Source organism: Drosophila ficusphila, unplaced genomic scaffold (assembly GCF_018152265.1).
Source record: "Drosophila ficusphila isolate 14025-0441.05 unplaced genomic scaffold, ASM1815226v1 contig_787, whole genome shotgun sequence".
NCBI lineage: Eukaryota > Metazoa > Arthropoda > Insecta > Diptera > Drosophilidae > Drosophila > Drosophila ficusphila.
Window position 1 is genome coordinate 237,956 of NW_025064732.1, and position 14,694 is coordinate 252,649.

Below are 14,694 nucleotides of genomic sequence, written 5' to 3' on the forward strand. Positions count from 1 at the left end.
TTTATTTGGCGATTGACAATTGAAAACTTTTCTTAATTCCGGTTTATCGTTGCCTCGCTGGCATTTCCTATGTGTGTCACATTATTGCCTTATCCAGCCCATTTCAGCCTAGACAAAGGACATCTCAGTGTGGGGAATGGAATTTCAATGCACTCCCTTTTATCCGGCCAACATCTCGTCCTTCGAGGACAGTCTCTAACAAACAAGCGAAGCATTCTTTACGCACTCTGCTCTAAATTCAATAAAAAGCCAAGAAAGCAAAGGGAAACTTTTCAGTGTCGCAACAAAGCCGCTGATTATCCAAGTAGCTTCTTAGATATCCTCCAGGCAACGCCTTCTTCTCCCGAGGAAGGGGGCGTGTCAAGTTAGCAAGTGACATGAATAATTCCCAAGTCGGTTGGGCAAACATATCCATAGCCGAACCCTTATTGTAATCACATTTGGGCAAACTCAAATGGAAGTTGTAAATTCAATTAGATTTAATTTACGCAACTTGGCAGCGAACCGAAACGAAAGGAAGCGACTGAAGGCCAAGAAGGGGAAAAGCAAAAAACTTCAGGGCCAAAAGTTTTACTCACTCAGGTTGGCGGGCATAATTAACTAAGAATGCGCAGTCTTAAAGTTTGTGCAAACTTTAACAAGACTGTTGCAACGTCAAATGTCAAGTAAGTGCCTGGCATTAAATGTGCAAAAATTGCAAAACTTTTCTCATATAAAAAGCATATTAAATCATTTTTATGGCTACATTTCTTGGTTTTTAGTTTTGAAGGAAAAGCCGTGGGTATGTTTTTCCACCTGTTTACATTGTTCTCGCAGCAGTTCCTCTTCTGCGTTTTTTATGCTCGGCTCATTCTCGTTTTATGCGCCATTTGGCGCTGCTCGTTTAGTGTTTTTTCCTTCTTCTAGGCCTTACTTTGCCCACGGTGCGTATGAGTGATATTCTCATGATGGACGAATCTAGAGTTATAGTTCATTTAGGGAATTATGAGTGAGATGTTTATGAGTACTTGAGGAGCATATTTGCAGTTGAATTATAGTCATCTAAAATTTATAAACTTAGGAAGGCGTAGCTTAGATTATCACTGGGATGATGGTTTTGTTGATATATTCTAAAACTGTTTCATTGTTAATAAAAAATATTATATAACAGCACTATTTTCATAATATGTATTTTTTGCAATTGTTTTTTCTTTTTTATTATTACTCAAAGCGGAAATGTATTAAACATGTCTTTTGATAAATTTTAAAATTTATATTGCTGTTTTGTATTTAAGAGCATATTTGTTTAAGAACCTTATAAAAGACAGCCAACGTTTAAGACTACAAAACAAGTTTTCTACTTCTGATTTCCTTTTCAGAATCAACAAAATCGAAATGGCAGGATTTTCCTGTATTTTACTTTCGGCCATTGTAAATCAAGTCATCTTCGCAGATATATGTATATATAGATAGACACCATCAACATGGCAACTGAATTATCATAAGCAGTCACGTCAAGTGTTTGGCAACTGCTGCAGTGAAATTTCCACAGAGAGTGCAAAGTAATCGGAATGCAAAATAGTTCGCAGGAGCAGCAGCTGCGTCCAAAAAGTGAACTTGACATTTGACATGTGACAGCCACTGCGACAGCCAGACAAAGCAAAAATATAAACAAAACAGGAGCCGAAGAGCTGAAATCGAAACAAAGCCAAGAGCCAACGGCAGTTGACAGCATCATAATTTGTCGAAAAGTTTCTCCCAACTATTGCAATCATTCATGCAAATAAGGAAAGGAATCCAGCTTACTCCACACTACTGTTAATTAACAGCAAACTAACATGGCGATGAGGGACTGTACCTGGGATAGTCCCCTTCAAGGTTGAATTAGCTAATTGGCTGAAAATGGCGTGACTAAATGAGTTGGCAAATGTCAGCATGCTAAAGTGGTAAAAAATATTTATGACATGATAAAAACGGGTATTATACCCGGCTGCTTTTTAATTTCCTTAACCTTCAGACTTACATTTTTTTAAAGGAATATGTGTAAACATTACTTCAGGCCCCTCTGTTCTTCTGAACTTCTTTCTGAAGTTTTTTTTGAGAGAGTAAAATATAATATTTAAATTAGAATTGAAACGTTAAAAAGGCAAACAGGCAGGCAAACGGCACCACGCTCATTGGCCATGACGGTGATAATCTACCCAGGAGACTAAACAGGTCCTAATGGAGTAGACTCAAAGGAAGAGGAAATGGAAGAAACAGGCCAAAATGCAAAGCGACAGGCCACAACAAAGTGTCAAAGCCGCCAGACAAGCAGTACCGGAAAAAAACAAACAAATTTTGGTAGACAACCGGCAGTGAAAAGAAATGCATAATAAATAAATAGCGTGTTCTGAAAAGTGAAATAAGTAGAGAGTACAAAAAATGACCGCCAGATAATCAAATTGGAATGACTTAAAGTAATCGAATGGAATACAATGAAATTTAGAAATGCAATAGAGGAACAACGAGAAATGTTGAGATAAGTCAAAACAGATTCCTTGATAAAAGAAAACTCCGCTTGGCATGATTGGCAATAAGACTTGGTTAAGAAAGAAAATTGGCTTGAATCTATTGATTTAGTAACCACAAAGTAGCCGCGAATAAAAATAGAATAAAGTGGAGTTCACATTCAGGAAATAAATTCAATATTGGATAACATAAAAAAAAAGAAAAAGTAGAACTGAGATGGACAGATGTATTTTAAGCTTATGTTTTTATAAAAGCAATTGCAATTTTATTGGTATTTGAGTCTTTTCGGTACAAAAAAGAGTTGTTTATATTACAAAGCTTATGGATTAACTAGGTTTTTCAACAATTCAGTTATTTTATTTTACTCTTAAGCTTTAAAATTGCATACCAATACTTAAGAATGCACAGGAAATCCTATTAAAATGTGTAATCACAGCGAAGCTTTTCACATTCAGACAAATATTATCCTCCCAAAAATGTTTCCAACTCCATTTAAAAGGACACAAGCATTTCCAACGCTACCGGGTTTTCCTCTTCCAGTTTTAAGTGACACGAACCTGGAGCTCTGTGTCTGCCGCTTTGTTTTTGCCAGAACTTGAAAGGCTTTCAGACTGAAATTGGCCTGCAGCCATTGCGACACTACTCAAATACGGAAACATTAAGAGGAGGAGGACAACTGGCTCCTAATCCTTGCCAAAAAGGAGGAGAAGGCATTCCTGCAACAGAACTGGTCACGCACTCTCGTTTGGCATTCATAAATCGCTTACCAAACTGAAATCTTAATCAGATTTGTGCAGCAATTTTGATGGCATTCGCCGGATCCTGCCGACCTGTCCGGACCGTAAATAGCAATTTGCCAACCGGTCAACGAGCAAAGAGCAATAGCAATCTACGCTTTTCGACACAATTAGGTGAGTTTCAACGAAGAATGTGCAACTTTGATTCAGATTTGCAGTGTGTGTCCGCACTTCGAGCCCAATCGTATAGATGCCTGCAATTTGAATGGCCAAATTAATTTAATTAGTCAGGCAAATACGCAAAAGCAAATGCCTCCACGTATTCGCCGGGCAGCTGTTTAGTCAGTTAATTAAATTTGATTTGGCCACACACGAAAGCCACTTCGCCTTCAATTATGCAAGAGGTACTATATTGCAGCTTGCGCTTTTAGTATCAATTACCCTTGCACTGCGACCGAAATTGCGTTGAATTATTCAGAGCATGCTTTAATGGAAAACTTCACTCCTCGGATAATTCACTAGCATAGATATTACATGCACTCGGGTCAAGGCAACTAAGTGCAGGAGAAAGCGATTCCTGTGGCAAAAGGATTGACATAGATAGTGGTTAAGGTTGTCACATACCAAAGTCATTAGTGAAATTGAATCCAAATGGAATTCTTTTGGCATAATTGAAATAAATTCAATAAATTAACATAGTTTGCAGATGAGATCAAGAGCATGTTAAAACCCTTTAATTTAAATGATTATTTAATTGGGGGACTGTAACTTAAAGTTCTTTGTATTAAAGTTCTCACAAGTAAGGAAATGTTTCTGTTACTTTAAACTCAAAATTACTTAACAAAACTTCAGACTATTTGGAACTGCCTTTTGTTTCTCTTAAATTAAACCCATGATTCGTTCTTCCCATTAAACTTTTTGCCACTGCAGGCAAACATCATAAAACCCTTGAAAGGTTTTCATTCAGCACCCCCCCAAAAAAAAAAACATAAAACACTTGACCGCTTGACCTAAATTTCCCAGCCAGAGCGGCAGGATCAACGACTCTCGTTGACTGTCCCTTTTGGCCCGGTCAAAAGTCGAGTGTCAACAAAATAAGCGCAGGCGGACACGAAAAATGTTTTAAAAATTCCAACACGTAGGCAATTTCTGGATGATGCGCATAAAACAAGCTTTGAATTCAGGGGCGAGAACTATGAAAGAAAATTCATGTATAGATGGGGGTTGCACAATTCAATGGAGAAGGGTTATATTCGGAGTCGCCTCATTAGACACTCGTAGCAGTCATGATTTCCACTCAAGCAATCTTCTCACATAACTTGGCCCGAGGCGAGAATTGACGTAAATTGATTTGAGCCTCGATAAATTTCGAATGCCTGAAGGGCTTTTACCACTGCCACCTGCCTGGGAAAATTAAAGATTGCCAGTAGCTGACTTTTAGTGTTGTACACTTGACTTTTTCTACAAGAGTTCGTTTACAAATACTTTAGGGTTGCCTTTCGATAAATTTAATAAAATTGTAAACTTTAAACTTTGGCTTTATTTGCTATTATAGTATTTATTTTTTTTATTTATTTATAAATACTTATATTTGGCATTCCTTCCATTGTTTTTTGTAATCTTAAGTCGTCATCACTGATGCCTTCTGCTTTTTGCTGTTAGTGTTGATAAGCTCGATGCTCGCACGTACAACATTTTAGCACACTATTTGGGATGCGGGATGCCGGGAATATCCGCCCTAGAAATGTGTCAATTTGGCGTCAAAGACATTGAAGGAGCAACAACATGTTTACATTAGCAATAAAACAGGCGCAGTACCATCTGAAATTCAAGATGTGCCAGCTGCCATCGGGATAAATGAGGGGAAGTAAGGGGAGTTTTCAAGGAGTTCGCCAGCCTCACGTACTTTTGGCTTCCCGAATTAGGGAAGTCTTGGCTGATCTTCTCCAGACCAGCCAGACAATAACTATAATTGTCGCATCAGCATTTTTTCCGGCCTCCGTCTCCGTGGCAAAGTATGCAGTAAAACGCGGCAGTCATGATTCGGAGTCCGGGAAGGAGGTAAATTCCATTAAACCGACTGAAACTCAGACTCGGAATCAGACTGAGACTCATCCGCAGACGCAGACAATGCCTGAAGGCTCGTCAAGCGATTTCGTTCGTAGGTCTGGCCGTGACTTCTGCTTTCTGCCTTCAGTTAGCCAGGATATAAAAAATTCTTAAATTAAAGCCAATTCGAAGACGAGTCTGCCTCGGAATCAGATGCTGATGATGGGAGGTTTTTGGGGAGGTCTTCAGGCTGAAGTGAAAGTAAATGCTGATTAGGGAAATTGAAGTGATAATGTGTACAGTGTGTGGGGCGTTTATTTGAAGTCAAGGACCACAAATAAAGGGGGAAAACAAATAAAATAGACGTGTAATCTACTTTTTAATAATATTTATTTTTTGAGAAGCAAAAGAATGTCACGAATATTGTTGTTTATTTTTGTTTATTTTTATTTATTTTTGTTTATTTTTGTTGGAAATATTATAACCTTTTTCACGTTCAATTTTGTTTTCTTATACTGAGTGGGAAAATAAATTAGTCGTCTTTCTGTTGGAGAATAATCGAGTATAGGTTTATGAAAATTTGTTATCGTATACAAATTTGTAAGCAAATATTTTTAGCAAACTAAAAGCCCATCAAGTAAATTAAATGGGACAACCTGTACAAGCATTTTCTACAACATTTTTCTACAAAATTGAATCGATAACTTCGACTTGCCTTTGAAAATCCCTTTTCTGTTTTACAAAACGAAGCAATAAAAGCATTCCCCTTTTTTTTCAATGACCTCTTAGGAGATAAACAACCGAGTTTCCAATTTCCAGCATTAATTAACAATTTGGTTCACTTGCCACACGGAGGGAGAATTTGTAAGCACTTTTAGGGACAATGGAGCTGGCAGAAACATAGGTCCTGGAATCCCAGTATCAGCTGGCTGCAGACTGGACAACGTTTATTTTACGAGAACATTTTAATCTAATTTAGCACACTTTAGATTTATATTTGCTTAAATAGAAGTTATCTGAATGGCACGTGCCGGGCATAACAAGGAGCCAACAACAATGGGAAGAGCTTGTGGTCAACTGCCAGCCCAAGAAGATGGCCAAAAGGGCAACAAAGGAGCCAGAGAAGCAATTTTATTATAGTTTATTTCGTTGCCCGTTCCCTTGGAATATTTCGGAGACGTGTTGCAGTTGGCTCGAATGCATTCGCAACAATCCAATTGCACCGCATTTCCCCCCTTCTTAACACAATTTTCCTTAGTGGAGAACGTTTGCCACTTAAATCCAATCAATTGTGGCAATTGTTCGTCGCTTCAAGGCTAAAGCGAATTTTACTTAGCCGTAAACGCGACGCAGAAGGGTGAAGAACGAGTAGATTGCGTTTAGAAGCGACTGCAGCATTTTCAGGTTCATGGGATAGGTGCCACCCACCAGAATCTGAAGAGAAAATAATCATTAACAAGAAATAGGTAAAAAATGTATAAAAGACTTCACCGCCAAGGGCTTTTGTGAGCGCATTATGAGAAACTTCAAAGTCTTTTGTGTGTCCACATCAAAGTCCATCCAATTGCTTTCATAGGCAGCAATGGCAATATCGAAGCTCTAAGGATAAATGGTGGATAAATTTTAAAAAAATATGAAAGAGGAGGAGTATTCTTACTTGAAAGTATAGTTCATTGGCAACGGAGTAGAGAACAACGCTGTTGGCAAATATCATTACCATATAAGCAATTACTATGACTGTTTGAGCAATTGTTTGAGCCTGTTGGGAGGGGAAATACCAATAAATATAGTTTTTAATAAATCCTCACCACTCACAATTATCAAAGAAAATAGAAGAACGCAAAGCATGGCTCCAAAACAAAGGAATTCCACCAGGTGAAGATGAGTATTCAAGGCATTCATGGAGTCTACTAAACTAAATATTACAAAATTTTAAATCTTTTCACCATTTAGAAAAACATTTTAAAATACTTACTTTGTTAATTTTAACTGATATTTTATGCATTGTATTATTTCATCATGGACTTGTTCCTCTTTCAGCTTTTCAAGGCTTCTTAATTTATGTTGCAATACTTTACACATCAATATGGCAAAGAGGGTAAAGGTCACCACCATATTTGTATAAGGAATGTACATGCAGCAGCCCATTGGAGCCATAATGCCTTGGATCACAAAGAAAATCTCATAGAAGGGCGATGCATATTTGTATTCATCAATTGCAAATAAGTACATGCCATAAGGAAGAACTGAATTTATATAATAAAACATAAGATTTAATTTTTTAAGTAAATAATTATTACCAAAAATTGGATAGGTAACAAAACCAATGCAAGTGCAACAGCCCATCATTAAATTAATTCTGCTTATAAAAACGGAGAGTCGTGTTGTCTCCTCAACCAAAAGTTTTACAGCTGGATCATCTGATTCCTATGAAATTGAACTTATGTTACTTGTTTAAAAATAAAGTTAATGGAATACTTACCAACAGTTCTATATAAAAGCTCTTCACCATTTCAATAAATCGCTCATAACTGGATCTTTGCACACACAATATTACACCTCGCACCACTGTGTTGGTAAACAAAACCGCCAAGTATACATTTCTGATGATAAAATCCAGGGACTCAGTGCTCAAATATATATCCACATACTGAGTACAGTTGATTAATACGTAAGGAGTCATGGCGACATATCGACGCCAGTTGTGAACAAAGAGATATGACCAGAACTTCATTAACTTGAGAGTGCTCCCAAAAATAGGCATCTCAACCGTGTCCATCGATTTGAAATCCATACCGTCGGTTATAATATCCGCAGAGGTGTGAATTGTACAGGCAATACTGTCTTCGTTTTATAGGTGTCCGAATAATAAGGGGTGGGATTTGTCTGTCTTATCGTGATGTCATCATTATTAGCATTTAATTAATGGGTTCACGACGTGATTGTGGGTGGGCAAATGTGTTAATTAGCCTGTCAAAGGCTCTTATTAGAGGTGTAAAGGATACAATTTGATTTCGATGGTGCAGACATTGAACGTGACTTACAATTTTCAGGCACTTCAATTTGGAAAACTTGAGCTAAAGTAACTTAAAGTGGCTTACTTTATTAAGGGTTCCTCGGAATACTTAACTTTATTTAACCAACAACCAGAGAGGCAACCTCAACATCTTCATTTTTCATGGCAGCCCCTCAGTAGTCCGATAAAAAATCTTAATCGGTGGCAATTTGTCTGAAGCCCAGCTAAAGGAACCCACAGAAATCCCAAAACCTCAAGCAAACAAAAGGCGTTCAAAAAGCAACCTTTTTCATTAGAACCTAAGGCGGCTGAACAAAACTCACTACACATGTTCCAGACTCCCAATCTGTGTGCCAATTACAAGTTGTAGACCCTCGACTCCTTTGAACTTTGAACTCATGGCCGCCCTCCTATATTTATGGCCACATAAAGAGCAAGGGAACTGAATCATTTGTCATTGTGTTGAAATGCGAACTAAGGAATTTCTTTTATTGCCGAGATGGAGAATCTTAATTGAGTTGCAATTGGAAATATTTTTGCGTGGATAAAGCAGACACTTTTTGTTATCAATCACACAAGTTATTAAAGAAGAGCAAAAACTTTAATTACATTCTAACTTGGATGAGAGAGGTAAATTGCGTATACGCCCCGTTTGTCCCCGACTTAAGCTGTCACTTAAGCTTTATATCAAAGGTGTTACTTACGCTTGATTTGCTTTATGATGCATCTGACCACCTTTCCCCTCGTTTTTCAGTCTGGCAGCTGTCTTAAAATGAAACTTAGTTAGTCGTTGCAGAAAACTGCACTGCGAAAAGTTTTGAGAGGCTTAATGAGAGATTTTCCTTCGATGGCGCAACGTATTTGGCAGTTAGTTTTTACGTCAGCCAATTATAATTTTAATTGGCTGAACGTGGCCATTAACAGAGGCAACTATAAAAGGCATAAAGACAATGGCTGAAAATTTCTTCCACTTGCTGGGGAAATATCTTAATATTATCCGATCTGCTTTAAGTGTTTCCCCAAAAAACAGGAAAAAGAAGTAGAATTCCGGGAAAACAAGCTGCAGGGCGCACCTTTTTGCGAAACCGGAAACTAACAAGCAAAAAGGACGCAATAGTTGAACTTGTAGCTCGCAGCTCCTATCTTGTATCTTCGTCGGGGAAGCACTTAACACGCGTTATGAGGAGTGGCCATCGGGGTGTGGGGAAAATGCAACGAGCTTGCAACTTTTCCTAGCTGCTAAGTAGGAAAATCGCTTCCAGACAGGGCGAAAAAAAGGGGAAGGGAGCGGATTGCTGGGTTGGTAACTACGTGTCATATGACAAGTGAAATGTGCACAAAATTACTTGTTTAGTTGCGGTTAAGACGCCTCAGACTTTGGCTCTTCTGTTGGCCAGACCGACAACAGATATTTGCATTTCTTGAGGTTTGCTTTATGAGTTGCGCCAGTAGTCGTGGATGTGCAAGATAAACATTTGCCACGGCTGTCGGAAAAGCCAGCTGAAGTTTGTGGCAAGACCAAATTAGAGAGGCGACGATGAAGCGAAGAATTTAATAAATGGAAATGGGTTTTATTAAATTCTGTTTGGCAATTTTTGTGCCTTTCACGTTTTCGTGTTGCGGAAAAACCAACCCCGAAGGCTTGGCAAGAGGAAAGTTTGTGCCACTTTTCTTTTACTTGCCATTGTTGTTGCTGCCTTTTCCTTTTTGCCTCATATATACCTCAGGGGATGTCATTTGGAGGCGGCAAGTGTAAAAATTAAGCAGCCGAGCGGCGGGGCATTGAGTGAGATAAAATTACATGGAAAACGAAGGCGAGGGACTGGCTAAAAGTAATTGTAAAGTATGCTAAGAGGCGTGGCTTGGCAGCCTCAAGAGATGCGTTTCCCTTTTCCCTTTTTGTTTTGCCCTCGCAAGATACAAAGGAAGCGGCAGTGAACGGAAAATGTGGAACAAGGTTGATTCAGTTTTCCATGTGGGTAATTAGTCTGAGTTTCTCCTTCAAAAGTGGCTTAAACAGCATTCAAGTCAAAGCCAGAATCTTAGTCATCTTGTCCTCTATTTTCTTAAATCCTGCTGCGTAACTTTTTCAATCTAAAATTATCAAAGTAAACATCAAAGTTGATACAGCAGCAAAAAGCGTCAACAAATTAGCAAAATGCTGGAAAGCTCGAAAAGGAAAACGGGGAAAAACTGTCAACATGAAAGGGACACCAGAAAAACTTTTACAAGCCGAGGCACAGCAAACATTTTCACACCTCATGAGTGGAATTTAAATTTCTGCCTCGCAGAACTTTCTTCATGTGTTCGTGTGTCTGTGTGTGTGTTTGTTTATTTGTTTGGTTTGTTACTCATACGCTTCGTGTGTCGCCGGTGTCTGTGAAATTTCATATCAATTTCGTTGGGATTAAGTTATATTTTAGTGCTCGGCAAGGTGTTTATAGCAAGTTGAGTGTGTGCCTTTTCTGCTGAGATTTTGAGCACGTGCTAGTCCTCAAGGCTTTCACACTTTGTGTGTTTTCGATTCTTTTAAGCCGAGTGCAGATTTTCGTTCGGAGCAAAATATTGATACAGCCTAAAGTGTTTGCGAAAGACAAGAAAAATACATTTGGTTCATGATTTACTGTATGGGTAAATAAAGAAAACATCTTTGGAATGAAAAGAATATAAGCAAGGATTAATAAATAAGGTAAGCATAAATTGGAAAATGTAATTACCTTTTTTGGTACTAAAAACTATTTTTTTACTTTCATGTTAGGGTTTGTAACTTTATTTATTTTTTTTTATGAAAGTCTAACCTGCAACGTCATACTTAAACCCCATTTCATTTGCGCACACGATTTTCCAAACTCATATTTCCCCTCTATTTGCCGCATTGTCATTCCATCATTTTGCTTAATTCAATGAGTTCTGTGACTGAAACTACACACATGTGAGTACGTACTTACCGAGAGCAGCATGGACCCATGGACTTACAAATCATAAAAGTCATGACCCGGACAGTTCATAAAAAATTCGGCCCAGAGCGGCAATTGCCATACAAACAGGCGCATTACGGCAGAGCAGAGTAGTGATATCGGGTGTGTCCCCCAATTCCGAACCCAAATCCCGATTCACAGCATGACCGGCATATAATTCAAACACGTACCAATACGGGGCTAAATTGGGCTCTGTACACACATCGGTGCTGGGCAAAACGATTTGGCCAACGGTAATCAGGCAATTTCATATGAATAAGTAAGCAGGCAATGCCGCCTGAGTGTATGCAATAAATTTCGTTGTATTACGAATGCGACGCCGGCGCTCCTTATGAAAATTTTAAAAGCCGCCAAACTATGCACCCGACTGTGATTGCTTTCATCTTGCCCCAAAGTCCTGCCGCCTCTCTGTCCTTTTTTGCCACCCGCAGCCTCAACAAGGCGGAACAACAGGAAAATAGAAATTTATTACTACGAAGCGTGCAGCGAGGAGGCCGAGTCGCAAGGTGTTTATTACTTATTTAGAGCGGCAGTGCCCCCGAAACTCCTGGGGAGCGAAACAAGGCCACTGCTTCCGAGGCGCAAGATAAGAGAAATAGCTGGGAAGAAAAACAGGGAAGAAAGTTGGAAAAGTAATACCCTAAGATCAGAGTTTTCAAACGAAAGAAAATCTTTTTACTTAGGTTTGATTGTACGAGTATAGTTTTAGGTTTGTTTTAAATTTTTATTTCATAAAAGAGTTTTATATGTATATTCCTTTTTTGTAATATTTAATAACGTTTTCTGGTGCTTAGTGCTTTCAATTCTTAACGAATTTATGTTAATATTGCATTCAATTCCTTTTTTAATATTTAAATTAAATTTTAAGTAGGGCTTAGCAACATTTATTTAATTCAGAATCGAAGGAAAATCAATGTAGTTTTGTGTGAATATAGCTTATAGTTTTGTGAATATTAACTAATAAAGTATTCGAAAAGTAATTACTAGGTATATAATATAATATCATATCATTTATTGCATATACATATCTGTACTTTACTGGATTTTCATAACATCTATTTTACTAATTACATTAAAGAGCTTCTTAGAACCATTTTGCACTCCACTTCTTAGCCAAAGTACCCACCTCGCCCAGGTGACTCCGGTTCGTTCCCCTCGAAGTGGGCAGGACTTGAGCTACTTGGCGGGGAACCCCACGTGGAGAACGTGCCTGAGGCTTTGGCGGCATCAAGTGGCAATCGAGGAGCTCTCCTGAGACTTGAATATTGGAACGGATGAGGGAGAAGACGATCGTGCGGCGGCGGCGGAGGCGACTTCAACCTGCTGCCACTAAACATTTTAATTAGAAAATGTTGCACAGCCAGTTGAGCCGACCACAAATCCAATTACCAAGTAATTATGCATTTAATTTGGCACAGCGGTGAGGCGCCGAGTCAGCCTCTTCATGGCCAGTCATTAATGCAGATGGCTGGCCATCAAATCAGCTCAGCTCGACACCAGTAAACCAGCCAAACAGCCAAACAACCAAACACCCAACTACCATCTCATGTGAGTATGCAAAATAACAGAAACTTTTTGCCGCATAACTTTGAGAGCCAAGGCTTGAAAATTTCAATTTTATGTGTGTCTAGCCTCGTGGTGCTCCTCCCACCAGAAAACGAGGGCTTACCGAACTATCTGCCATGCAATTAAAAGTTGTTGCCATGTTTTGTCTGCTCCCAGACGCTTATTACAAATGTCGAGACCGACCGACCACAATCAAAGAGGTCAAGTGCAGGCTGCAAATGTTATTTTTCGAGTGCGTAAAATATGACCGCTTGTATTGTAATTGGCCCAGGTCGTGGTTCAGGATTTGAACAACTTTTCCCCAACATTGATATGGTATATCCCTTTTTTTGGTTTTTCTCGGAGCTGCTATAAAACTGTCAACCAGCAAGTGCCAAAAAGTGAGCTAAAATTTATGTGGTGACCTGGTTTTCTATCGGCAAGCTGCAGTTCTTGCGAAATTAAAAAATAAAAATGCTAAACTGCTTTGAGGCATCGGCCTTAAATTTCCCAGATGGATTACCCATGTCTGCATAATTTAAGTTGAACCGCAAACCAAGAATCCTTCCATACCTTCGCAGGCAATCAATCGATGGACAGATATCCTTGATTGGCGAGGCCTGAAATCGTGTTTATTTTCAGCTTAGTTTTGTCCCTCCTGTCCTTCGCCTTGACACACTTTCCCAAGGCGAAAATGGGAAAATGTACCTAAAAGGGGGAAAAAACAGAAAAAGAGGTGGGAAAACTTTTTCCAAATCCTGCCAAAAACGCCTTCGATATTGTGTCGATTTTTTACGCATGTCAGATTGAGATTGATGAGGGATGCCTTTTCCCTAACAAAGTTTTCAGAGCCACAAACTAAAATTTATTTTTAAATTTTTTTTGTTGTGACAAACTGATTTAAAATTAATTTTAATCGAGTTTGTACGCCAATTGTTTGTTCTGTTTTCGCCGCTGATGCAACAATAAAGCAATTTGCAACATTTGCATTAGCTGGCTATTGAAACTCGATAAAATTTCAAAAATTGACCGTGATTGATAAATATTTAATGCGCATAATTTAATTAAAACATTTCACAAATAATAAAAGCAGCATAAAATTCGCAGACAGGTGCACACATATGCAGGTGAGGGTGAGAATGTTTGCTCGTTTTTCCATGCATTTAAATTAGTTACATGCATTTTTTATTAACATGCGTCAGGAAAAAATTTCACGCTTACGTTGCTAATATTTTTTTCATGTCGGGATCAAATGCTAATAGGAATTGATGGAGGTGAATCAAGGCATGAAACGTATTGAAAAATATTACGGCATTTAATAGATAATATATAAATTGAATTAAACTATTGGATTTTTAAAGCTGCAATACCTTTAAGTCAGATTTAAGAAGGCAATCAATCAATATCAAGACAAAGGCAAACGCAACCATCCAACGTGTCAAGTTCTGGTTTGGCCTTAAATAACTTTTGTGCCACTTCTGCAACATATTTGGGGACGCAACTATTTAGTCAACCTAAATCCACAAACAAAATACACAGAAAGGGAAGAAAAAACGAAGGGGAGAAAAAAACCAAGGCAGCCTCATCAATAAGCCAGTCCAATAAACAGGATGTACGCTTGAAGGCGCCGGCAGGCAGGATTTAGCATCCCCTCGAGCAACTTCACTCCTCAATCAGCGCGGCCAAGTGGAAAATGCCTTGGCGTAGCGCCCTCTGACACCTTGTTATGGCGAAGATAGACAACCGAGCCGAGAGACTTATTAACATTTAGATGAAATGCCACAGAAATCGGGAGGAACAAAGGTGGAAGGTGTACGTACGCAAGCTACTGGCTTACTTAAATTTTTGCATCTCAATGCCACAAACTGACAATGAATTT

At 38.7% G+C, this 14,694-nt stretch overlaps 1 protein-coding gene across 1 annotated transcript; it reads right to left on the bottom strand.

Annotated features, from left to right (window-relative positions):
* Positions 1-6,596: 6,596 nt before the first annotated feature.
* Positions 6,597-8,070, bottom strand: LOC108093453 (odorant receptor 30a). The gene is made up of 6 exons (XM_043208890.1): positions 7,759-8,070; positions 7,252-7,703; positions 7,092-7,191; positions 6,934-7,035; positions 6,768-6,875; positions 6,597-6,710 (listed from the first exon to the last, which is right to left on the bottom strand). The coding sequence occupies exons 1-6, from the start codon at positions 8,068-8,070 to the stop codon at positions 6,609-6,611; spliced, it is 1,176 nt and encodes a 391-aa protein (XP_043064825.1). The 3' UTR covers positions 6,597-6,608.
* Between the last annotated feature and the right edge of the window lie 6,624 nt (positions 8,071-14,694).

Bases quoted from the DNA above. Each gene is read 5' to 3' on its own strand.
- LOC108093453 (XM_043208890.1), bottom strand. From the start codon at position 8,070: ATGGATTTCAAATCGATGGACACGGTTGAGATGCCTATTTTTGGGAGC. The intron at 7,192-7,251 runs GTAAGTATTTTA...TGTAATATTTAG, and splicing joins TATCAGTTAAAATTAACAAA to TTTAGTAGACTCCATGAATG. The intron at 7,036-7,091 runs GTGAGTGGTGAG...CCCTCCCAACAG, and splicing joins TTCTATTTTCTTTGATAATT to GCTCAAACAATTGCTCAAAC.